The sequence below is a fragment of the Heloderma suspectum genome, chromosome 6 (assembly GCF_057233095.1).
Source record: "Heloderma suspectum isolate Gila_16-S chromosome 6, 16-S_ref, whole genome shotgun sequence".
Taxonomy (NCBI): Eukaryota; Metazoa; Chordata; class Lepidosauria; order Squamata; family Helodermatidae; genus Heloderma; species Heloderma suspectum.
The window spans coordinates 86363831-86388914 of record NC_139463.1 but is presented as its reverse complement, the minus strand read 5'-3'; the positions used below and the strand labels follow the sequence as shown (position 1 = coordinate 86388914).

The 25084-nt window shown below is 48.3% G+C and overlaps 1 protein-coding gene across 1 annotated transcript; it reads right to left on the bottom strand.

Moving 5' to 3' along the window:
* Window positions 1-1443: 1443 nt before the first annotated feature.
* Window positions 1444-25084, bottom strand: ZNF219 (zinc finger protein 219). Its single transcript, XM_084805179.1, has 5 exons — window positions 24685-25084; window positions 13771-13879; window positions 10953-12294; window positions 5710-5829; window positions 1444-3658 (listed from the first exon to the last, which is right to left on the bottom strand). Exons 2-5 carry the CDS (start codon window positions 13774-13776, stop codon window positions 2829-2831), a joined length of 2298 nt encoding a protein of 765 aa, XP_084661305.1. The 5' UTR covers window positions 13777-13879; window positions 24685-25084; the 3' UTR covers window positions 1444-2828.

Sequence of the window (25084 nt, the reverse complement as noted above, 5' to 3'; positions counted from 1 at the left end):
CACAGTTCGAAAATGAAATGAGTACTAATATGTAAATAAATATTACAATGGAAACTCACATTCCTCCTCTAGTTTGTCAGTGGTTGGGTTTTATCACACCACACAGAGCTAGGGATATCGGAGAAATCCACAACGGAATAAAATGAGTTTGATTTTCTATGAATCTGACCCGTGAATTCCACAACAGTCTGGTTTTTCATGAGTTGCATGGATTCCGTGGACTTTCAGACCAGGGTTTTTTTTACTTTCTGGAATCTTACACAAATTTAGTCGTAGAAAAGCATGTAAAATTAAAAAACACCCACTGAAAATGTGCATTTTCCCCATAGACTCAAGCATGGAAATGAGCATTTGAGGGGGGCGGATTTCGCATTTGGGGGGTCTGCACATTTTTGCAAGTGCAAATTTGCACAAATTTGGGAAACTTGAAAAAATCCTATTTAGTCATTAGTGGATGACAGAATAAAAGGCAACTGACAATCTGCCAAATGCAGACAGAACCACTTTGCACTTCTTCCCTCCACTGCCAGAAAGAAACCACCTGGCTTCCAGGATTAGAAGCTCTCTGACACCTGCAGTTTTGAGAACATGCTGAGACCTGGGAAGCTTTAGGGCGAGGCCGGATTTAAAGATAGGGTGTTGACCCCTGAGAATTACTGCCCTCCATCTCTTTCTCTCGCACATCTTGCAAAGTGCTCAGTTTATATAGACTTAAAAAATTTTTTTTCTCTGCACTACAAAGTCCATGCAGCAGCCATTAAAGCATTTTTATCATTTATATCCTTTCAAGAGCCATTAAAACTGCAGCGGTCTCTGTACTTTGGGTAAAGGTAATGGAACAGCACAGAAGTGCATTGTGTAGACAGCCAGGGTGAGGAATAAAAGGAACAGCAACCCATGTGGAAGAGTGTGTGTGCTAAAATAGCAGAGAAATTGTTGCCCAGAAATGCTTTGTGCTTAATCTGTCCCCATTGAGACCTGGCAATTGGTGATTTTCAGCTCATTTGTACCAATCTTTGCTCTCTGCGGGTCATTTTGCAATCAAGAAGCTTTAAGAACCCGATACAAACATACTGGAGGGCAATCTGTTGCAGGGCTGGCCCAAGACATTTTGTTGCCTGAGTTGGACAATGCTGCCCCCTCCCATTCCATGTACAACAGCTGATCAGACTTGCAGCTGAATTTTACTTCAACATTGGTGGCGGGACCAGCATCCTCCACCACACCTGGGGGCACCAGGCTAGGTTAGTAGGGAAACAACAGGTCACATGGAATCCATAGCTTTGTCCTCTGAAACCTTTCTGCCACCCATTGCTTTCAAGGAACTGCTGCTTGAGGTGGCCACCTCATCCTGCCTCATGGTAGGACTAGCTCTGATCTGTTGATCAGGGGTGCTTAGAGGGCATTGCTCAAGGCGCACACTCACAGAAGCATTAGAGCATTGTCATTTCTAATTTTAATTTTTATTTCCAGTTTCAAATTTTCTACAAGAAAACAATAAAAAAATAGAAAACTCTAGAAGTTGTCAAGCTCCCTGATGTGCCAGGTCACTATAGAAACAAAGCTCTGTTGCTGGGTCACTACGGAGATAAGATACTGGCACTGGGTCACTTGCTACGCACACGAGAGACCGTGGCACCCGGTTGCTATAGAGACAAAGCCCCATCACAGGTACTTGGAAGTTCCCTCAGGCCAAGAGTGGTTCTTGTGGCCTGCCCTGACTCTGTGGCTCTTGACAGGGTAAATGGGCCTAATAGGAACAGGGCTCCTGTGTTATTAATAAGTAGAGAAGGGAGAATTGTGACAGGCTCAGCTTCTCCCATCATCGTAGCAATATGGAGGGAAACACTGCACCTGCAGAGATGTTCCCCTTTTACAAAACCTTTCAAGGTATACAACAGGAGCTTTGTCCCTTATGGGACCTATCAACCCTACATCTGTGCCAACAATGAGGTCCTGTGAGGGTCCAATTCCTCAGACAGTGGCACCAAAAGGAAGCAGCATCAAGCCCAGAACTGAGGAAAGAACAAGGGGTTGGAATCCAATGTACCACAACCACCTCACCCCCAAACCCTGTTTGATTTTTAAAAAAAAGACTGCTACAGCATCACTGCCCCTTAACCAGTTCCATATCCCAGCCATATCACAATTTCTTTCTTCTGCCTCCCAGGGTTGGCACATCCTCCCGCTGCCTTTTTGTGGTGGGGCTTCTGTGCTGTTACCAGCTGCATGACAGAGAACATCTGCACTTCTTGAATTTCTGTTCGTCTTGCTGCTGTTAAACACAGACACCTGTTTCAAAAAGGTTGACAACCCTACTATCTTCTATGCCAACACCTCTCACAGATGGGTGCATGACCCTGTCATTTGTGGGGTGGCATCTTACTAGCTCCCTCTCCCGGTCTCTGCACATCTATACTACGAATGTAAACAGGTCTGAAACTGGTTTAACGGTCTTATGAAGCTGCCTTTTTATTTAAGCCAGACCTCTGGTCTACCTAGCCCCATATTGTCTGCTTTAACTGGCAGCGTCCATTCAAAGTCACAAGCAGAGGACTTTCTGAGCCCTGCTACCTCTTTTAGCTAGAGATAAAAAGGACTGAACCTGGGACCTTAAGGCATGCAAAGCATGTGCTCTACCACTAAGCTATGGGCTCTCCAAGGCCCCTGCCGATGAACGCTGGGAATTGTAGTTTTGTAGGTGTTGAGAATTCTTTATTGGAGAGTACGACTTTCATGGAATAGAGCTACAGTTCCCAGGGTCCCTTGGCTGGAAGTTGTTGTGACAACAGGTTCGAAACTGATTTATGTATGCAGAGTAGACACACTCAGGCCTGCACTGGCTCCAACTGCAATTCCAGGAGGCCTTGGCCCGTCTTAGATGCCTCCTGGTGCGGCCCCTTTTGGACCATGGGGCCAGGCAACTTCTCCTCAGGTCTTGGCTCCTTAGAGTCTTGCGACAGGCCCTCCCAGCCTTGCTGAGCTGGTGCAGCTCCAGGAGAGAGCCGGGCCACTATTGCTCCATCGGAGGTCCGTTTCCCTCGAGGCAACTCGGGCCTGGGAGGTTCTCCCTGGTCTTCCGAATGCCAGAGGTTGTGAGGTTTGGTGGTCTCCCCCTTTGGGCACAGAGACTCGGGTCCTTTCAGCTGGGGGCTCTGGGGTTCAGACATCTCATCCTCCACCACCACCCGGGGTTTAGGGGCCGTGTGAGAGCAGCGGCGGGTACGGGCTTTCCGGCTGTGGTGGACCTGAAGGTGTAATTCCATAAGCTCAGGAGCGGAGGTCGCGAAGGGGCAGAACTGGCAGCGGTGAAGGGCTCCTCCTCCTGCCAGGGCTGGGCGCAGCGACAGGTCCAAGGGCTGGAAGTCAGCCTTCCCGTTAAGCAGAGGCTTGCGGCGGGATGGACGGGACCGAGCTGCGCCCAAGCCCCCCGAAGGGAGGAAGGGCCCATGGCTCTTGGTGAGCTGTGTAGGGGGAAAGGCAGGGACTGCAGTAGGAGCAAGGGGCATGTGGCACCGTTCCAGCGTTCCTGCAGCTGCGGCCGCAGCAGCAGCCGCAGCGCTCTTCTGCTCCCGGTGATGGCGCTGCAGGTGGTACTTGAGAGACCCAGACTGGGTGCCAGCGTAGTCACAGTGAGGGCACTTGTATGGGCGCTCGCCTGCAGGAAGAAATGGGAGACACAAATTGGCAAGGCAACTCCCTGGCATTGCGTTTTTCCCTTTGGGCGTCTTTTCCCCGTTGGCCTAAGAATATGACTAGAGAGCCATATTTGGATCTGGCAGACCTTAGTTCAAATTCCATCTCTGCCTCAGGCTCACCAAGTGACTTGGAATCATTCTCCCTCAGTTCCCGCAATCCATAGAACAGGCATAAAAGCAACCGTGCGGAATTGCTGTGTGTGTGAACAAAATGTGCAATCTATATTACGACTTTCGGATTAGAATCTTAAGATTCACCCAGTGTTTAAGACCCAATGAGCAAGGCCCTGCTCCAAGTTCTATCTGTCAAGAGGTTAAACCAATGAGCAGACAGAGCAAGGTCTTTTGGCTGAGGCATCACAACTTGGAATTCCCTCTCTAAGATGGCCCACCAGAGCTCTGCCTTGCAGGGAACCAGGAGACAAAGTATAAAGCATCCTTGCAAATAAGTCCATAAAAGTTATTTGTCTATAACATTTTGCTAGCCCATTCATGAATTACTATGAATTCATTTTGCACGGCATGATTTTAATAGGTGTTATTAATTAATTTATTTTATTTATTTATTTCATTTCTATACCGTCCCATAGCTGAAGCTCTCTGGGCAGTTCACGAAAATTACAACCAAAAAGGACACAATAAAACAATATATAAAACATTAAAACCACAGTATAACAATACAACCAGAATAAAACCAGGATAACTATTCTGAATAGAATAACCAAAACTATAACGGTAAGGGACTGTAAAATGGATTTAAAGTGTATTAGTTAACAGTAAGAAATTAATTTTGATATGCTGTGAACAAAATGTTTTAAAATAAAAATAACAATAAGCAGAACTCGGATCTGTCAGAATGAAAACGTTTTGCAGTGGTTTTCAGAAAGTCCGTTATGTCTTCGTAAGGCAACTTAGTAGATAACCAGTTCCAAAGGGCTGGGCCAACTACAGAAAAGGCCCTGTCCCAAGTCCCATCTAGATGCACCTCAGCCTCGTTTGATGGGACTCTCAGTAAGGCCTGCCCTTGTGACCTTAAAGGACAGATTGTTTATTGTTTATTATTACTATTATTAATAATTATTATTTATCTCATAGACATTCTACCTAACCAGGAGCTCTGGGCAGCATATACAGAGATGATCTCATCTCAGCCTCACAACAATCCCATGAGGTAGGCTAGGAGGAGAATGAATGACTGGCCTAAAATCACTCAGACGGGCTCAGAGAGGACCCTGCGATGAGACAAGGTGAGGCGGCTGCCTCAAGTGCCCAATTCTGGATGCCAATAAGGACAGCAAAACAGATCTAGATCCAGCATGAGCACAATCCACCAGGAAGTTCACCTGTAGAAGCTCTGCTAAAATGAACGAAAGTAGGATAGCCCTATACATTTCAGTAGCGTTTATGCAAGAGGAGTGCCAGCTCCAGGTTTTAAAGGGCCCATGGGCAAGATGTCCTGAGCTGGCCCATCTCCCTGCCACTGTCACTACTGCTTGCCATCTCTTTCTGGGCCCAATCTGCACAGCACCCTGGAGGTAACTAGAGGACGCTGCTCCATCTCCTCACTCTCGTCGCTGCTTGCATGTGCAGAGAGGGCAAGTGAACAGGCAGCGACAGCGAGGAGGAGCAGGGCCAGGAGCTTCTGGGAGTCGGCGGTGGGCCCCCTGCAGGGGTGCAGGCCTTGGCAGGTACCCAACAGTGCTGGCCCCTGATGATGACTGTAGGTATGCATGCTCCACGTTAAGTAATGGAAGGGTGCTCTTTGGGTTTCCCACGTTGGGCACTGGTCTGGATGGTATGCCACCATAGGATATTAATTTCAGCACAGCAGAGTATAAATTGGGGCAGGAAGTGGTCTTAAGCAGTTGCATGAGCTGTATCAATGGTACAGAACTTTGGGTGTGGCGGGGGGAATCTGGCCGGTGTTAGCCAACTTGGTCAAATGACCCTTAGTATCCACTTCCATCCATTTAAGCAACCCCTGCCCACTGTCACTGCTTCCAGCCCTTACCTGTGTGGACGCGGAGGTGAACCTTGAGATGGTGGGAGGACCTGAAGGACTTCCCGCAGAATGGACAATCTTTCCCAGTGCCCCGTCGGGATCCATCCAGGCGTGACTGCCCCTGCATATCTGGGAAAGGCACAGGGAGGAGGGAGATTTTTAGTGTGTAGTGACGAAGATTTTTTGTTCCTCCCTGTTTGGTTTCCATATTGTTTTCTCTTGGCACTCTGTCCTGTTTTAGAAAGCTAGAGTCAGATAGATCTGTCTGGGGCACACAACCAAGAATACCGCAGGTGTCCCATTTCCCCACCCCAGTGCAGACAATCTCCTTTAGGAGCTGTGATAATTACATAGTTGGCTTTGGATTTGTACCAATTTGTCACCTGTGTTAAAAAATATACCCCCAACCTAAACAGCTGTAGAAATGATGACTGCTTTGAAATGGGAAAAAAATAAAAATAAAAAGGACCAGTAATAGAAGAATGGCTTCAGAAAAGGTTATATGCAGTGCTTGTAAGTAAAATCACGACTATTGTTCATACACATTTAGAAAAGGAAAATGCTGTGCAGTGAAGTTATAGGAAAATGGCAGTGCTTTGTCAGTTTCTGGAGACAGAAATATAGGAAGGATAATTTACAGCAACAGATAATGGTTATGGTAGCGTCATCTGGGGTTGGTTTGAATCTGGGGGGATATATTATGCTCATTATACTAACATTTGATTGCATTGTCATCTTTTTTGTCTCTCTGTTTTTCTTTATTGTTATATGGTTTGTGAACGTTCTTATTGAATATAATACTTTTTTAAAGCAAAGTAATGCCCCAGCACAGCTTGAGTGGAAGAACTACTATTTCCCACCCCCCATCTGAAATTAAAACCATCTGGACAGCACTGGCCTCAGGCACAAGAAATTCAAAAGGGGACAAGATTTCTGTTACCTGACACAAAAGAGAGAATTTGGGTGCCCACCACTGCAGCACTATAGTGAAAGAAGCTGGTTCTAGAAAAAAACTCCTTTTTTATGTAAGTGTTGTCGAGGGACTCTCTGTATTAGAGGTGGGCAGACTTCAGAACTGCAAGATCTACTTTTCTTTTTCTAGAACCCCGAGGTCCATTACCAGAGCCAGATGCAAAATAGTGGCTTGGAGCGGAGGGCACAGTGTGACAGATGTACACTTAAGAACATAAGAAGAGCCATGCTGGATCAGACCAAGGGCCCATCTAGTCCAGCATTCTGTACACCCAGTGGCCCACGGGAAACCCGCAGGCAGGGCATGAGTGCAACAGCACCCTCCCGCCCATATTCCCCAGCAACTGGGGTACCTAGGCATACTGCCCCTGATACTGAAGGAAGCATATAGCCATCAGGGCCAGTAGCCACTGATAGCCTTATCCTCCAGTAATTTGTCTAACCCTCTTTTAAAGCCATTCAAACTGGTGGCCATCACTACACCTTGTGGTAGCGATTTCCATAGTTTGACTATGTGCCGTGTGAAGAAGTGCTTCCTTTTATCTGTCCTGAATCTGCCACCAATCAGCTTCCTGGGATGACCCCAGGTTCTAGTATTTTAAGAGAGGGAGAAAAATGTCTCCCTATCCACATTCTCCACACCATGCATCCTTAGGGTGCTTCCAGATGGAGGGCTCCTAGCGCTAATTATCAAAAGGCATTATGAACATATTCTGTGTTTTCCTTCTTAAAGGCTTTTTTCCTGGTAAGAAAAAAGGAAGCAGCAGTAGAAAAGCACAGGAAGGTTACAAATGGAAGATGAGGTTGCCCAGACCGCCAGTAAATCCAGTGAATAAAGCATGACAGTTGCAGCATAAAAGCCTCACCTGGAAGCATCCTTAAAATTAGGAAAAAAGGTACCTCTGAGCACATACTCAGCCCAGAAACAAATTTGTTTCAAAAACTGAATTTCTGTATCAAAACTGAACTCACAATCCTTTCACAGAAAATCCCAGTCCTAGTTTTCTTCTGAGCTTTCTTTGTCTCAACATCCTAATTTTCCCCCTCTTCCCATTCCTTTTTCCTTCTGTGTCCTGTATTTTTAGATTGTAAGCCTGCGGGCAGGGTCTGTCTTGTTTAATTGATGATATGTAAGCTGCTCTGGCAACCTTTTTGGCTGAGGAGCGGCATATACATACAATATGCAATCAATGAATCAATCAAGGGGGTGGAAAACCTTTATGTTGTTGCTATTGATAAAACAATTGGGAAGTAAACACCCTTGCCAATCTATTGCAAATCATCTGGACATCTAACTGCAGAACCTGTTTCTTTCCACCCCTGCTTTATGCAGAATCTGGCAAGTATTGTGTCTCCTTTTGTTAACAGGCCCTCCCTTCTCACAAACATCAGCTTGGTGGAAGATGAGAGAAACTCTGCCCTTACCTAAGATTAGCCAGACAGGCACTTGAGATCTCAGAGCCTTTTCAGTGGTGGCACCACAAGTGTGGAATAGCACTCCCATGGAGATCCACAGGGCCCCTTTTCTTTTAGTCTTCAGGCAGTTACTGAAGACCTTTTTATTTCAGCATGTGTTTAGTATTTGTCTTTAGTCTCCCAATTGCTCTGCTCTGCTTTTAACGTGGCTGCTGATTTTTAAAAACTGTCTGCTTTTATTGTAGCTTTATGATTGTTGTGTGTTCTGTACTTTATTTTTATTGTGTATTTTTAATAATTTTTGTAAGCCACTTTGTGTATCTTTTGATTAAAAAGCAGGAATAATAATAATGATGATGATGGGTGAATGGGGAGGGGGATTAGCCTATGAAAAGGGCTCTCTCCATACAGGGTGGGGTGGTGGTGGTCATAAACACTTCCCACAAGATACAACCCATGTTCTTTGGGGTCTTTTCCCTTCATGTCATAGTTGAACTTATTAGGCAAATGTTATGACTATTACTGGGATGGAGGAGGGAGCAGTGGAGAGCGCAGTTGCTAGCCAACCTCAGCATGCATCCTTCCATCTTCTTTCCTGTAATAGGTTCTGTGATAACCTATGTCACCCTTCCCTAACCTGATGCTCTCCAGATGTGTTGGAGGGCAACTCACATTATCCCTAGCCACTACAACCATTGGCCATGCTGGCTGGGGATAATGGGAGTTGCAGCTCAACATATCTGGAGGAAACCAGGTTGAGGAAGGCTGACCTATGGTTTTCCTCTGTAGCCAGAGGACAGAGGAAATAACTTTTATGGGAGGCAATGTAGCTGAAGGGGGCAGCAGCAGAAATGTTGAGTACTTGCCAGTATTGAGGCCCCTGTCAACTGCTTTAGTATTGATTTATGCTGGCCTTCTGGGGAAGATGAAATATATATAAATATAAATATACACATACAGAGTACAGAATGAGACCATAAATTTTCACATGAACATGTTTTTAAATGTGCCCTCAGGTGGAAAGAAATGGAATTTACACACTAAATAGAATAATCTCAAAGCCCAAATTTCCAGTTATTCTAACCAGTGTGGTAAATTCCAGTTCTCACCACTTGAGGGCACATTTAAACAACACATCCACAATGCAAAAATTATGACGCTATAAAATCACCTCATGGAAGTGATGCAAAAGCTTCCCCCCTCCTTTTTTAAGAGTTAAACTATATGCCAGACTTGAGGATTACTCATTCCTACACCATAGACTTCAACTGGCTTAACAGTCATTCTCTTTAATCAGGAATCCCAAGGAACTGTAGTTTTGTGAGGGAGTTTTCAGGTCTCAGAAAATTTCAAAATACCCTCACCAAAACACAACTCCCCAGGTTTTCTGGGGAAGCTAGAAAGTGAACCCATATAAAACTGATAAATATTTGTGGTGCAGATTTGTGATTAGGAGCAATATTACAGAACTGCCTAACATAGTATTCATAAATGTAACCTGTTTCCCCCCACCCCGCGCCCCCTGAGACACAGAGTTTTAATTGTCTCCGTGCAGAATTTGGGGTGGGTGTATGCAAAGAACAAAAGACCCTTATGACACCAGTGTCCCCAAACATGTTCTAACTTGGAAACAGGTAAGACACCACACAAACATGTAAAATCACAGAGCAATGGAGAAGTTTCAAGTACCCCAATTTGTGTTTTAAATGCTGAGAGTGAGCATCTGGGTCACACAGAATTCTTCCTCAGATTGAGATCAAACTTGTAAAGAAATCACACCAGGTTGCCTGACACTTCTAGGAGACTAGGCACGGCATCTTTAAACAGGCTGATCTGTTTTCTTTTTTTCCCTGTTAAGTCACCAATAGCTATCCTAGTATATGTGGGCAGATTGGGTAGCGAATCTTATTTCTGACCTAGTACATGGGGCTGGAGAATAAAAATTGCATTCTTAGGCTGATATGTACTAAAATGTTTTAAAACAATTCAGTGGCAACCTGGGCAGCAGTGTCTGCTGTGATACCCAGCTGCCACCACTAAGGAGGAGGGAGGCCTGATTGGCACACTGTGTAGGCAAAACCACACTGTGTTGTGTTGGCAGGGACCAGTGACGTAATCTGCCAGCTGTCGAGCCTGTTAGAGGTCTTAGGGCAGCTGTCTGCAAGCTGCTCCCCTCCAAATCTGTTGGACTGTAACTCCTAGCATCCCCCAGCCAGCACAGTTGGCAGGGGATGCTGGCAGTGGTTGTCCAATGCATCTGGAGGGCACCAGATTGATGAAGACTATCATAGGGTTATGGCTTCCCACCCCTGCGGCAAAGACACACTTGTGGGAGACAGTAAGCACATCGGCCCTACCCTGCTCCTTCTTTGGATGCTACCCAATGGTGGCAGCAAGGTGCCACCACACAGGCCACTGCCAAAACCTTTCTTTTAAACTTATACTTTATTAATCCTTTTTACAAGCTACACATCCAGTGCCTGGTTTTGGCTTACAGATCAAAATACACCTGTTTATTCCTGATCTTTATTAATAATTGTCAACTGGATGCTTCCCCCACTTCCGCCCTGCCCCCCCCCCGAAATCACACACACCTTTTTATAAAGCAAAGAACACGTGATATTTTAGGTTAAAGCCTGCCTAATTATGCAGCATCTTCTTCCTTTCTTTTTTGTTTGTTTTTTTGCTTGAGGAAGAAGTTCTGTGTGACTCACAAACTGGTTTCTCGCATTTAAAACATGAAACGGTCTAGATGAAGGTCTCGCCCCCTCTGCTTCTCGTTCGGGGAGACCGTCAGCTGCAAAAACACACTCCCAGAGCAGAATTCCCCAGCGGTGCTTTGGGCTCGGCCTGTCCATACTTGCCCTTTTCCTCCTGGGTCAGCACTGCTGGGCTGGCGTTGGCTGCGGCGGAGGCTCTCACATTGGCAGGGAGCCAGTGTCCTGTGAGAAGGTGAGAGCCCAGTGCCTGTCCCTTGCTCCACTCTCGCTCGCGGGGCGGGTGGCTTTGCCGGTGCAAGGCCATCTGCTGGAATGTGCCGAAGGTCCGGGCGCAGTCCGGGCAGCGATGGGCCCCTCCCGCGTCCTCTCTCACCAGCTTGGACCCCCCCGCGTAAGGGCGCTCCCTCCACTGCTGGCCGCTCTCCACCGCCCGTGCTGTGGCCTGCAGCCGCTCGGCGCAGCTGGCGTCGCCATAGCCCAAGAAATTGCCTGCACCAGCCTTGTCCGTGGGCCGCGGGGAGAGGAGCGAGGGGTAGAGGGCTTCGCAACCCACGAGCAAGCTTTGTGCTGACCGGCCCGGCCCCGGCCCTCGCTGCTCGCTCTGGAGGCCCAGCTTGCTGAGGTGGACCTTCATGTGGTTTTTGAGGAACCAAGGCTCCTTGAAGCCACGCCCGCACACCTGGCACTTGTGGTCGAAGGAGTCCTTGTGCTTCCGCATGTGGCCCTTGAGGAACCAGGACTGGGTGAAGGCTTGCCCGCACACCTGGCAGCGGAACTCGGTCGGCGTGGAGGCGGCGGGGGCGGGAGGGGCCTTGGCGGCGGGGGCAGGGGGGGGGGCCGGCCTCGCGGCAGGACGGCTGTGAGCCTGCTGGTTGTGCCACTGCAGCTCTGTTTCCTGGGCGGCCGCGAAGGAGCACTGCCCACACTTGTACGGCTGATGGAGGATGCGGAGGTGGCGCTCCCGTTCGCCCGCGGTGCGGAACTTGCCCTTGCAAAAAGGGCAGCGGAAGGTGGGCAGGGGCGGGGGCGGAACAGGAGCAATGGGCTCCTCTTCCTCCTCCTCTTCCTCCTTCTCCTCCTCCTCCTCCTGCCCCCGCAGAAGTGCCCGCTCCTCCAGTTCCAGCAGCAGGCGGCTCTGGTGGCTGAGGCGGGCCCGGGCCTCAGGGCAGTGCGCACGCAGGTGGAGGCGCAGGCTGGCCCGCTGGCCTGCCCGATGGCCACAGTAGGGGCACGTGAGAGGGTAGGAGCTGGTGTGGATGCGTGTGTGCAGGGCCAGGATGCTGTTGAAGCGGAAACGCTTGCCACAGATGGGGCAAGGGTACGGGCGGGCCTCGCCCCCTGGGCCCCCCGGCCCGTTGGAGTAGCGCTGCAGGTCCAGCTCCCCATTGAAAGCCAGGGTGTCAGCTCCATCGCAGGAGGAGGAGGAGGAAGGGGAAGGGAGGGCTGCACTGGCTGGGTTGGCAGAAGGCAACTGGTAATCTGTGCCCTGCAGGAACAAGAAGGGAAAAAAGAAAGCTGGGGCCTCGGTCTGGAATACATTCCCCCCACCCACCCGAAGCGCTTTTCCACACCATTCATGCTCCACTATAGTGCAAGAGCTCGCTACTGGAGGCAAGGGAGAATGAGTTCAGCTTCCTGCAGCTGAGAGCCAGGCCTGTTGACTTTCCACAGAGCAGTCAGCAAACCAGTGGCCGACACGCGAACAAAAACCTTCTCTCCTCATGGGGAGAACAGAGCTTCCTTTCCCGAAGCAGCAACAGCAGAAGACCAGACCAGCTCTTTTCCCACAGTGTTTGCAACCTAGCAGCTGATAAGACAGCCAAATAAACATCCCTACGTATGACTGGGAAGCCGGAGCTCTGCTTGATAGTTAGGAGAAATGGATGAATACAGCAGTGGGTGTCCAAATGTGCTCCAACCAATCATCTATAGCAGCCTTCCACAACCTGGTGCCCTCCAGAGGTTTTGGACTTCAGCTCCCATCCGCCTCAGCTTTCATGGCCAATGGTCAGAATGCCATGGTCCAAAACATCTGGAGGACATTGAGTTAGGGAAGGGTAATCTATAGGCTTGCTTGTCAGCACAGAAAAGGGCTGTATCTTTGTGGTGACATCCTGAGGGGAAAGGATGGTGGGACTTGGCTGTGGATGCCAGAGACCGAAGGGGTATCGAACCCATGGTTGGAATTAAGAGATACAGGTGATCTCCTGAGCTAAGCTCGGAAAAATAATGTTGTGGGCTTGTAAAAGCCCACCTCAAAAGCGAGGTGCTTTACAAGCCCCGGAAGTTTTCTCCGGGCTTGAAGTAAAATCTGAGCCAGAGGAGAATTGCCAGCATATTTTTTCGCACTGAATCTAATGAAGCAATGAAGGTCTGTTACATTCAGTCGGGTCCTCTGTGGAAAATTAGATTCCTCAACCTCGTTTTTTGCTCCTACAGCCTCTAAACTCCCTGCTCTTATTCCAGTTGACCCCCCGAACCTGGCCAACTGACACCAACTGCCCTGTGGGAAGGATCCTGACAAATCATTGGCTGTTTGTTTTACTCATGTATTTTGGATTCTATTGTCTGTCGCCGTTGAAGATTTTTTAAAGGCAGGATATAATCATAAAAATAATAAATAAATACACCACCCACCCACCCCACCACCGTGCAAGCAAGTAACAGAGTCAAGTTGCTCCATTACATTCAGTGGAGAAAGGAGGAAAATTAAGAGGCTGAGAGGTGGATCATTTTTCCAGGCCTTGAATTAGCTCAGAAAACCTGTACAAGATCTTTGCGGTGGGGGTGGGGGTGGAGAGAGGGATGGAATAATGGATCCTTTCCAAGATCATGCAAGGTGGACATGGGATAGCTCACCCATAGGACATATGGCTAACATGTGCAAAGGAGAGTCAGGGGCAGGGGCATTTACATCCCTCCCCTATCCAGTCATACTCAACCATGGTCTTCAGCCACTCACCTCCATGGTGCTCCTGATCACATGCTTCAGTTGTTGATTGGTGAAAGGGCAGCCAGTGGGATGTAACTTGACATGTCACACCTGACAGGTAGGTAGGCGGGAGCATGGGCTGCAGGAAAGTGGGAGGGAGAGGAAGATGAAAGAAAAGTTCGGGCGTTCTGGGAACAGTTGCCATTTCACCATTCACAATATCTGACAAATCCATGAGATTTCATTCACAAAAGCTTCATCAGGCCTTAATCTGCACCACTGCCAGGGCTCAACCTTGGCATGTTTCCACTGCTGGGGCTTAAACTCTGAAGCATACAAAGAACGGAACAAAGGGCCTCTGAACAGGTTCATGCTGCATTTTCCTCATCACTGAATATTTAGAGCAGGGGTGTTGAACCCTAAGCCTGTAGGCCAAATCCGGCCCACCAAATTCAGTTCCCCAGATGGCCCTCCCCCAGGCCCTGACCTTTTCCCTTTACTATCTGGTGGTCTCCTGGCTTTTGTACAGTTTTTCCCCATTCTAAAAGATTGAAATGCCTCCCCTTAGTTACTGGCAGTAACAGCTTTAAGCTAAAAACCGTACATGGTCTAGGTCCAAGGTATCTTAGGGAGTGCCTTCTCCCTTACGTCCCAGTCCACCACCTAAGGTCCTCTGAGGGCTATCTGCTGTGGCTGCCTCATGTGAGATTGGCAGCCACGTGCAAGAGGACCTTTTCCTTTGCCACCCCTCAACTGTGGAATGACCTGCTGGTTGAAATGCGCCTGCTGACCTCGTTGAAGGTTTTTAAGCAGGCATTAAAGACTCTATTATTCTGACAGGCTTTCCCTTTTTAGAATTCTTGTTCCTTTTGCTGATGCTTATATTGCTTGTAAGCTGTGTTGTTTTATTGTTGGATTTTTAAAAATGGTTTTTAGTACGAAATTGTTTTTAGTTCTGTGTTGTTTGTATACATTGTCCTTATGCTTTTATGTAAATGGCTTTTAAACTCTGTATATTGTATTTTAACGTTTTAACTTTTGTAAACCACCCAGAGAGCTTCGGCTATGGGGCAGTATAGAAATGTAATAAAAACATTTTAAAAAATTAAGTATGTTGGTATTTCTTGGCCCTGCCCCTTTTGTCATCAGCCCCACTCACCCCTGGAATGTGGCCCCCAAGAGCTTCTCCAAAAGTGAATCTGGCCCCTGGGCTGAAAGAAGTTCAATATCCCTGGCGTAGAGGGAACCCCTACAAATCAGGACGAGAGTTTCACTAAGTGCAGAAAGTTCTGTTTCTAGGTGGATCTGAGTTCTTGCGTATATTTTTCCTAGATATTAAGCCCTGGCGTTCCCCAGAGTGTGAGGAGAGAGATCTGAGAAGAATTTACTGCAAATCCTGACCTGACATAACACAGTAGTCCTTATTCTACCTCCATGGAATAGGCGACCTATAGAACCTGGCAAGAATGTTACCCATGGTGGGTCTTGAGCCAACATTCCTGGGGTTGCTAAAGCAGGACTGATCCGGCAGTGAGACGGCTCAAGGAAGAAAGTCAAGCCAAATAAAATGTAGCACAGTTGCAGCCCATAGATTTTGATCTGGGGGCTCTGAAGCAAAAAGAGAGTGCAGCAGCCACAGCTTCTTCTACCCCGCTGCTCCCCGATTCCCGGCCTTGTGTCCCACCCTTCTTTCCCACCTTCCATAGCAAGGAAGACTCAATGTTGTACCTCACAGCAGACAGGAGGAGAGGGTGGGTGACAGGAATGGTGTGGGAGAAGCCTTCACTGCATCCTCTCTCACTGCTATGGAGTTCCTACAAAGACTAACACGAATTCAGGGAAAAGGAAGACATCCACTAGGATCTCAAACCCCCTTGACCTGGGCAAAATTTCTTTCCCAGTCTCACATATGGCTGTCGGTCAGATCCAGCAAAAAGGATACCACTGAATTTCCCAAAGGGAAATTTGTGAGAACAGGTTGGCATTGGGTATAGTGCAGTTGCCAGGTTCCCTGCTAGGAAGTGGAAAATCTACATTCAAACCCCAGCTTGGGGGTTGTGAAGTTCAAGGGATGACCTAAGGCAGGCATGGGCAGAAGATAGGCCTACATACGTTTTGACTTCAACTCCCAGAAGCCCCTGCCAGCATGACCAACAGTCAGGAATGCTGGGAGTTGAAGTCCAAAACATCTGGAGATCTACTTTCTGCACACTCCTAACATAGGGCATAAGCCACCATTAACACAGCCTACCTCAAAAGGTTGTTGTGAGGCTTAAACGCAGCTTGGAGCTTGCTGGAGTAAGGATGGGATACAGATGTGGCAAACTGTGTGTTAACAACTCCCATGTTACCAAACATCTCCAATACTTTGAAGAATCTCCCAGTACAAGTGCTTGCGTGTAAAACATCCCATTATTTTGCAGAGTTCAGCAGAACATCCACCCACAGCTCTGAGTAACAAAAGACCTACGCTTCCACAGAAGCCAATAAGACAGCACCCTTTCCAGATACTGCTGCTCTTGATTGACAGAGATAAACTGGAATCATGTATATATATATATATATGTAAAAATAAAACCAGCTGCGGTCTGCAACACCCTTCCTTCTCCCACAGCCGTTAGATGACCTACCATGACACCAAGAAACTTTCACAAACTTTCTAACTTCTGAGGGCATGAGTGTCAGCAACAGAATGCTGGCAAACACTGCAATTTCTGTGAGGGAAATGAATATCTGGCTATAAGGAACATTTTGCACAGAGCTAAGGGGAAGAAGGGCTGGAAGCTGTTGGCAAGATGTAGGGGAAAGGGGGACTGGGTGGCTGAATGAAGGGAAAACAGTGGGCTGGCAAGCATGGATCTAATGGAGGGAGGAGCAGGAGAGGTAGGGCCCTGAGAGGAAAAGCTGAGGAAAGGTGGCAGCTAAAAAAAAGGAGGGTTCCTGGGGGTAAGGGGGGTTTGCTGGCAGAGAAAGGGAAACTAACACAATGCTGGGGTTGTCATTAGCTGTAAGTTTTTAACACCTTTATTTGTCCTTGACTGCTGATAGGCCTATTATTAGTAAGATGTGCAAAACTGTACATATGCGTCTTGCTAGTGTTCCCACCGCAAGTGTAAAGCACTGATGATGTAGAAGACAAATGCCAGGGAACTGTATGCTAAGATAACACCACAAGCAGGTGTGGCCTGATTGACATGTTCACTCAAACCTCATCCCCACTCTGCCTCAGGCGAGGCTGTCATCTTCTACAATTCTATTCACACAGAACCCAACCCGTACAAATTGGGTTTTTTTAAAAAAATCTAGATTCCTTGAAACCTCTTCACTTCCTGAAGCAAATAAACAAGTACGCCGTCTCCCCCCCGCCCCCCTGAAAATAAGAAGTGGAAGAAAATGAAGAAGACAAATTCTGCTGGAGGATCTCCTCACAAATAACATTAGGAACCTCTGGGCAGGGGTGTGGAATTTTAGCTTTCTCTCTTTGTGGCCTTTGTGCAGTGCCGGCTCCAGGTCCTTGGGCAAGATGCCCTTGGGGAATCCCCACCCCCACCCCGTGTGTGGGTCCACCTCTTCTTCACCACTGCCCCTTGACTTGCCCTCTTCCTCTGGGCCCCATCTGTAGAGCCACCAAGAGAGAGAGGGGCAAAGCGAGCAGAGGCTGCTGCTCCTTCTCCTTCATCTCGCCATTGCTCCCTTGTGGAACAGGCAATGATGCAACGAGCAGCAGCGCTAGACCAGGCTCTAGGGGTCAGCACCAGGCTCTAGGTGCCTGGTCTTGCTGGGCCTTCCTCAGGCCTTAGGCTTGGCCCTGGCCTTGTCTTTCTATGGTGAGAGGTGGCAGGGGTAGTGGTGGGAGGTGAGACAGTTCATGGGGGTGTATGTGGGGGGGGGGCAGATGCATAAGAGGACAGAGGACCTGCAGCTTTCAGTTATGTAGAAGAGGGAATTTCCGGAGTCGCTTGTTACGCACCTGCTAAAATTCCCTCTTCTGCATAACTACTAAAGGTGTAGGTCCGCCGTCCCCTTTTGCATCTAGCCACCACCCGTCTTTCAAAGCTGTGGGTGTGACAAATGGAAATGTCCTCCTCTCTTTCATTCTTATACTTTCCTCCTTGGGAGTTACTATATACTGGTACCAAGGTACATATGGGTTCCCCTGCTGCTGGGAGGCGAAGGAAGATAAGGCCATCAATGGCTACTAATCATGATGGCTATGTATTACCTCCATTATCAGAGCCAGTATGCCTCTGAATACTGGTTGCTAGCTGGAGGGTGCTCTTGTCCTGCTGTGGGCTTCCCACAGGCACATCTGGCTGGCCACTGTGGGAATAGAGTGCTGGACTAGATAGGCCTTTGGTCTGATCCAGTCTGGTCCTTATGTTCTTACAACTGGCAAGATCTTGGAAACACTGGCTTTGGTGCCCAAGTATTTGAAATATGTTACCTAGCTTGGTATGCATTCAGTAAGCAAAGCGATCTGCATCAGTCTTCCCAAACCTGCTACCCTCCAGATGTTTTGGACTTCAACTCCCCTCAGCCCCAGTCAGAATGGCTAATGGCCAGGAATTCTGGGAGCTGAAGTCCAAAACATCTGGCGGGCACCAGGTTGGGGCAGGCTGATCTGCATCACTGTAAATATCACAATCTGTTCAACAGGCTGAGCTTTTGGCTCTTCCTCCCACTCATTCTCTCCCTGTGGATGGATCCCTTCCTTAGCCTTCAAGCATACCCTGTTCCTGCAGATCCCACAACCCATATCCAGCTGTAAAACCCCAAAGAGGGAATTGGAGCTAGATCAAGAAATTAAGGTGCAATCCCATGCATATTTAGAGAGAATAAAGTCCTACAGCAACCAGCATTCCCCAGCCGGTAGTTGTTGGGCTTTTTTTCTGTCTAAACATCCCTTAAGTTGCAGTCCTATACACATTTTCCTGGAAGTAAGCCTCATTGAACTCAGTGGAGCTTACTCCTCCATAGACATGCATAAGATTGCAAGGTAAAAGTGCATTTACGTCACAGATGTAAATGGATTTAGCAATACTTGTATTGTTTAATTACAACTTTATTCCATCCTTTCTCAAAGAAACTGGGGAGGGCATACGTGAATCTCCTCCTGTTTTAATGCACACAACAAGCCATGTTAAGACTTAGAAATCATAACTCGCCCAAGGTCACCCAGTGAGTTTTACAGGTGAGTCGGCATTTTAATCTAGGTTTCTGCAATCTAGTCTAACACTGTGACCTCTATACCACAAGGAGTCTCTCATTCTGTCTTTCCAGGGGACTGGAGCTTTGTGAGGTGGGCTAGGGATCTTTAGCCACAAATTCTTAGCACCCTCATCGAACTACCATTCCTAGAATCCTTTTGGGGAACCCACAATGGTTAAAAACTATATAAATCCATTATAGCAGGGGTGTAGAACCTCTTTCAGCCCCAATATGGAAAGACCTCCCCAGCAAGGCCCTCCTGGTGCCAACACCATTATCTTTTCAGTACCAGATTAAAACCTTCCTCTAACCTCAGGCGTTTGGTGGCATATAATGTTTTTAATTGGGTCCTGGGAGTTATTGTTGATTGTTAAAATTGTTTAATGTGTGTGTGTGTGTTTTCTGTTTGCATGTAAATGGTTTTTTATATTATGTACAGTATTTTATTTTTAAGGTGTTTAATCTTTGTAAACCGCATGGCTTTGGCCATGGGGCAGTATAGAAATGTAGTAATTGAAATTAAAAGAGGGACAGATTCCATTTCAGAGAAGCTCTTTGGGGTCGCATTCCAGTGGTGGGCAAGGCCAAAGGCAAAGGGGTGGGGTCAAAAATCCCAGCATATTGTAGCTTAAGGGAGCAATCCTATGGGGATTGGTGGCTGCCTCCAAACTCGGAAGTGACCATCTATCCAATGCAGGGTGGGCGGAGTGCGGTGGGGATCATAGAATAGTAGGGTTGGAAGGGGCCTATAAGACCACTGAGTCCAGAGCATGGAGGATCTTCTCCTCTGTGCTCTGGCTGCCCTGCATTTGCAGCTAGATGGCTGATTTCGGCTGTCTAGCCAGGGGACTTCGAAGCGGGGTGGGGGCAGACAACACATAGGGAGCATCATACTGGCATTTCCACACTCCCTGCCCCCGGGAACGCTGTCTTTTGCCCTGTTCCGTGCTGCCCTTCCAAGCATGGAGCCCGGGGATGATCGGCGCCACCTATGAGGCAGCGGGGAAGGCAGCGGGGAGAGAGAATGGGGAGAGAGGCAGCAGGGAGGTGGTTTTCTGGGAACCGACCTCAGAGCCCATGCTCTGAGGTCAGTTCCCCCAAACCGAACAATCCTATGGCTGTCTAGCGGCCATAGGATTGCGCCCTAAAGCTCTTACTGCCAGTAAACTAACTTAGGACAGGAAATTCAGCCTTTTAGAATAGGGAAAAATCTGCACAAAAGCAAGGAAACGACCAATCACTGGTTGGGGGGAAGGGGCATGTCCTTCTGTGGAACCTCAGAGGGTCGGATTTGGCCTTGGGCATGCAGTTCTGCACCCCTGCACTACAGCCTTACAGCTAGAAATACCCTTTGGGTTTAAATATGGTATTAGAGCTGGGTTTCAAGACTAGGCTGACTATATGTAAAGAGACTGGGGCTGGTAGCAGACCAAAACAGTGTTATGCAAAGGACTTGGGGCTTTTGTTATACAGCAACTTGCTTGCAAGGTAACCTTATTTCCTAAGAAGAGCAGCAGCCTGCGATGGCACATATGTTTGATGTGGTGCATGATGTTTGTATGATCATCATGCAAACCAAGACAACTCATCCAATTCCACTTTCTCTGGGAATGCAAGATAGGATATCTGTGTGTGTGTGTGTGTGTGTGTAATAAGTAACAGAGTCTATTTGCATGCCTGTGAGCCAACATGCATTCTTGTGTTCTTTGGTCTGGCCCATCAGCCCATTTATATTGGCACAGTGCCCCCCCCCCCCGGCCCCCTTCTAAGGTTTGCCACCTCTGCATTAGCTTCCATCACTCCACAGCGCATTGTGTAAAACACTGGAGGCCTCAAGGACCTCAAAACAACTAGGGACAGCTAAGAGATCCCAGCTGGCTATCATACTCCCAGTATTAGGCAACAAAACACCCACAGAACCACAAGCTTGGATTCTGCATTAATCTAAAATAACTACCACCTTCTCAGTTCTGTTCTCACACTTACTACAGAATTGTCACTTCACCCATAAAAATGAAAACCCACTCTTTTGCCACTGATTTATGAATAGAGTAGGTCGGTTATTGTGCGTTGAAAGGGGCATCTAAAGTACATGACTGTTAAAATCTAACATTCTAAGGAAATCCACTATATGGAATTTTTTACTTTTTGTCAGAAAATAAAACAGCTTTAGTTTGACTGGTGTGTGGAACCTCGCAAAGGGAATATCAGAGGAAGGGTGGTGGTACAAGGCCTGCAGTCTCCTCTGCATCCAAAGCATTTGGCTTTGGCAAAGAGAAGAGAGGGCAGAAACCTTAGCTGACATTGACTGTAGGTTTGGGCGTGTATGAATCAGAGCTGTGAATTCATACTGTTATCATGTGACCTACTCCCCCTCCCGGAGGGCAACAGACCTCACAGAAGAAAGAACTGAAACTATGAGAATTGTCTGTCTGGAATTGATATTCACACTGGTAAGACAATACCTTTCACGGAACTGACTTCCTGTGTGCATGGTTGAGTGCTTCCCCACGAAAAAAAAACCCACCAACACCCAAAACTTCCTGTATACACAAAGCCAGCATATCAGGAAGGTTAGGCTAAAGTTTTTCAACCCTATACCTAATATTCTATGTGCAAGACTTTTTTTTTAATGGAAGAACATTCAGTTGCGCCAACCCAACCCCTAAACCAAGAGAATTGAGTGGTACAGTCCAGAAACAGTTTTACCTACACATCTGCTGTGAAATAATTCAGAATGAAAGACAGATGGCATAACATTTAACCACTGCATTTTGACAGAAGGCCTATCATAAGATTGTACACTTAAGATATCACTTACCATGGAATAGCACTTCTTCCTTAATCCTGAAGCTATTATTTTATTATTATTTTCTAGAGTCCCTACAAAGACTAGGTAGTTTATATAAAACCAAATATAAGGCACCTGATGTGAAGTGTGCAGATAGATAGATAGATAGATATATCGTTCTCTGTTTATACATCCTCTGTAACACAGATAGCTATTTCATCCCAAAGGAAGCTCTACAGGGAGGATAGTATCCTAAAGCCATATTCATACAAATTCGTATCTGTTTTACAGTGGTTTAGCAGTTATGGCTTTCCCCCAGCCCAAAGAATCATGGGAATTGTAGTTTAACAAGAATCCTAAACATTTATAGAGAGCCCCAGCCCTTCTTGCAGAAATACAGTTCTCAGGGTTCCCTTGAGAGGTAGCATGACTATTAAACCAGTTTATGTCTGTGGTATAGAAGCGTCCTCATATGTATTCTGGGATGGCAACTCTTGAACTCAACAACATCTTTGATCCGTTACACGCTGAAGGAGTGAATCAGAGGTTAAAGGAGTTGGAAGAGATTTGACAACCCATGGCAAGACCAGGGTCTCTTCTTGACACGTCCCTCAATTTCTCTCATCCTGAGCTAAGTGATCATGTAAACTAAAACAAGGTTCTCAATGCTGCTGGGTGGAATTCAGAATCTTGCAGAGAAATACAGCATACTTTGAATGAGCTAAGACAGTAAGCAAGGACGTCTGGCAGAAATTCCCTGGAATTCTTCACTTGGGTAGTCAAAAGCTATTATTTCAGGATAACAACCTAAGGATAACATCATAAACTTGTATGAACAAGCCTTAAGGTGGTTCAGATAGACTGAATAACACAGCAGCCTGCTAAGAGACATAGAAACATTCCTTAGGCAGGAAAAAAGACATTACTGTAAACTTATTTTTATTGTTGCCTGAAGCACAGTTCTGTGCAACTTGAAAGCTTGCCAACTTGAAAAATGTGAAAGCTTACCATGTTGATGGAAAAAAAAGTTTCTGTGGAAACATTATCCTCTCCAAAAGAAGGGGCTCCTGCTCAAAGCTTACTTTTTTTAATAAGGGAGAGGTCAGGGCTAAAGCCTGCTTGGAAGTCTCTGACCTGGAAGCTCTGCGCCAGTACCTCAAGATCTGTGTGTGTTGGGGGTGGGTGGGGGAAGAAGGGCACCTGATTGTGGTTAGAGGTGAAAGAGAAGCACTCTGCACATCATCTGAGGCACTCTTCTTTATTATTAGTTCATAGATTCCAGGACTATGCCTTGAATGCTCAAGTCCTGATTCAGGAAGGCCACACCTGATGCTATCCTGATGGAACATCCTGCTGCCTAAAATGGTGGCCTAGCACAAAGTGAAGGCGGGCTTGCTCTATACCGGGTATTGCCCAAATCAAGCAGCAGGCCTTGTTCTCTTGCAGCAGTGTGAGGGTGGTGGTATTCACAGGCCTGCATAGAAGATAGCTGATTCATTTTGGCACCATGCCATGCTAGGCCTATGGAAGTACCCAAATGACTAATCTTTAAAAAAAATAAACCCACCACATGAAGTCTTTTGGGCCTACTCCATGCTAGTAAAGCAGTTTGTCCTGTCTTGCTTGTTTATGGAGAGGGAGTGTTACATTTTAATGCAATGCAATTGCACCCAACGGGTGGTGTTTACAGGGGTGCCCATTCAGTCTTGCTTGGAAACAAACAAGATGGCTGCTTCGTAGGGGAAAGCACCCTAAGGATAAAGTAGGCAGTTTCTCAAGGGTCCCTGTCCCACCGCCAGGAATAGGGAGGGTGGCCGCCAGGCCTCAAGCCAACTCCCGCCAACTTCCAGGCATGATGGAGTAGGGGGGAGGGGGACATATCAATGGGAGCGCAACAGTCCCCTCACTCACACCACAAGCTCTGCCTTGGCCTGCGAGAGAGACAAGAGAGTGACTGTCCCAGCAAGACACAGAGCTGACCCCCCCGCTTCCCACCCCACACACCCCGAACAAAAGGAGCAGCTGCCTCAGCAAATGCTCCAGTGCACATTCCGGTGGGGAGGGAAAGGAAGGATGAGTAAAAGGGGCTGTTCCAGCAACTAAGGGCTACTGATCCCTCCCTTTGGCCCCCTCCCCACCCCAACTTAGTTTTACATCGCAAGTTAGTATTGATGGGTCATTAGACCTGAGGCTCCCCCCCCCGCCCCATTCCCTTCCATTCAGTGGCAATGAAAGGGTATAAAAATGTAGGAATGGGGCGCAGGGGGAAACAGCCTCTTACAAAGTGTATGTTTGCGTGGGGGGGATTAATGGAGTGAGAACGTGGCCCTTGGGCCTCCCTCATCTCAGCAGCACCAACCCTGGAGCACCACCTCTCCCCCGCCCCCCCCCGCCGTCCGCATGGCTCTAAGCCACCTGCTATATCACCCCCCCATTCCTCCCAAAAGCGCCTTCACCCCAAATAGCCTCAGCAACCCCCCCCCGCATCCCATTTCTCCACTCCGATTTCCGTGAAACAGATTCTGCCCCCCCCCACCACACAGACTATAACTTGAGACGTCTGCCCCCCCATCTCAGTCACGGTCACGTGGCCGGGGGGGGCCGCGCGCTTAGGAGTGGTAGGGGAAGAGGGATGTAGAAAGAGATGGAGGAAATCGTCCGGGTCATTCGGGGATAACGAAGCCTGAGGCCGAGGCCGGGCGATTTCCGTGCGCCAAGGCGGTGCGCGCCCGGAGCTTGGCCCGGTGCAGTCCCACGGCCGGATGCCTCTCCCCCGCACCCCCCGCCGAAGATCGAGGCCTCGGCCGTGCTCCCCCTCCTGCCATGCACCTGCTCTGGGTGCCGGGGAGCGGGGGGGAGAGAAGAGACGAGTGGTCGGGCGGGTTTTCTGGGGAGGGGGGCGCACGGTGGGCGGGCGGACGACGCGGCGCAGCGCAGCTACTCACCAAGGCGCACGGCGAGGCGGCGCGGAGGAGGGGGCGCTCCGGGGACCCGCCGCGTCGTCGGGGCTGGGCCGGGGCGAGCAGCCTCCCCGCCAATGGGGCTCCCCCCTCTCCTCTCCTCCTCGCCTTCCCTCTCTCTCTCTCTCTCTCTCTCTCTCCCTTCCTTCCTCCCTCCCTCTCTCTCTCTCGCTCCCTTCCTCCCTCCCTTCCATTGTACGGAGCCGCAGGCAGCGGCGGCGATTTGCATTTCTGAGCCTTGCGCGGCGAGGGATTGCCCGGCTCCATTGTGCGCTCTCGCTCGGCCGGGCGCGGAGGGGGCAGCCCTGCCCCGAGGGAGGGGGGCACTGGATGTGGGGGAGAAAGGAAAAGAAGAGAGGAGAGACGCGCTAGTCTGGCACCACCT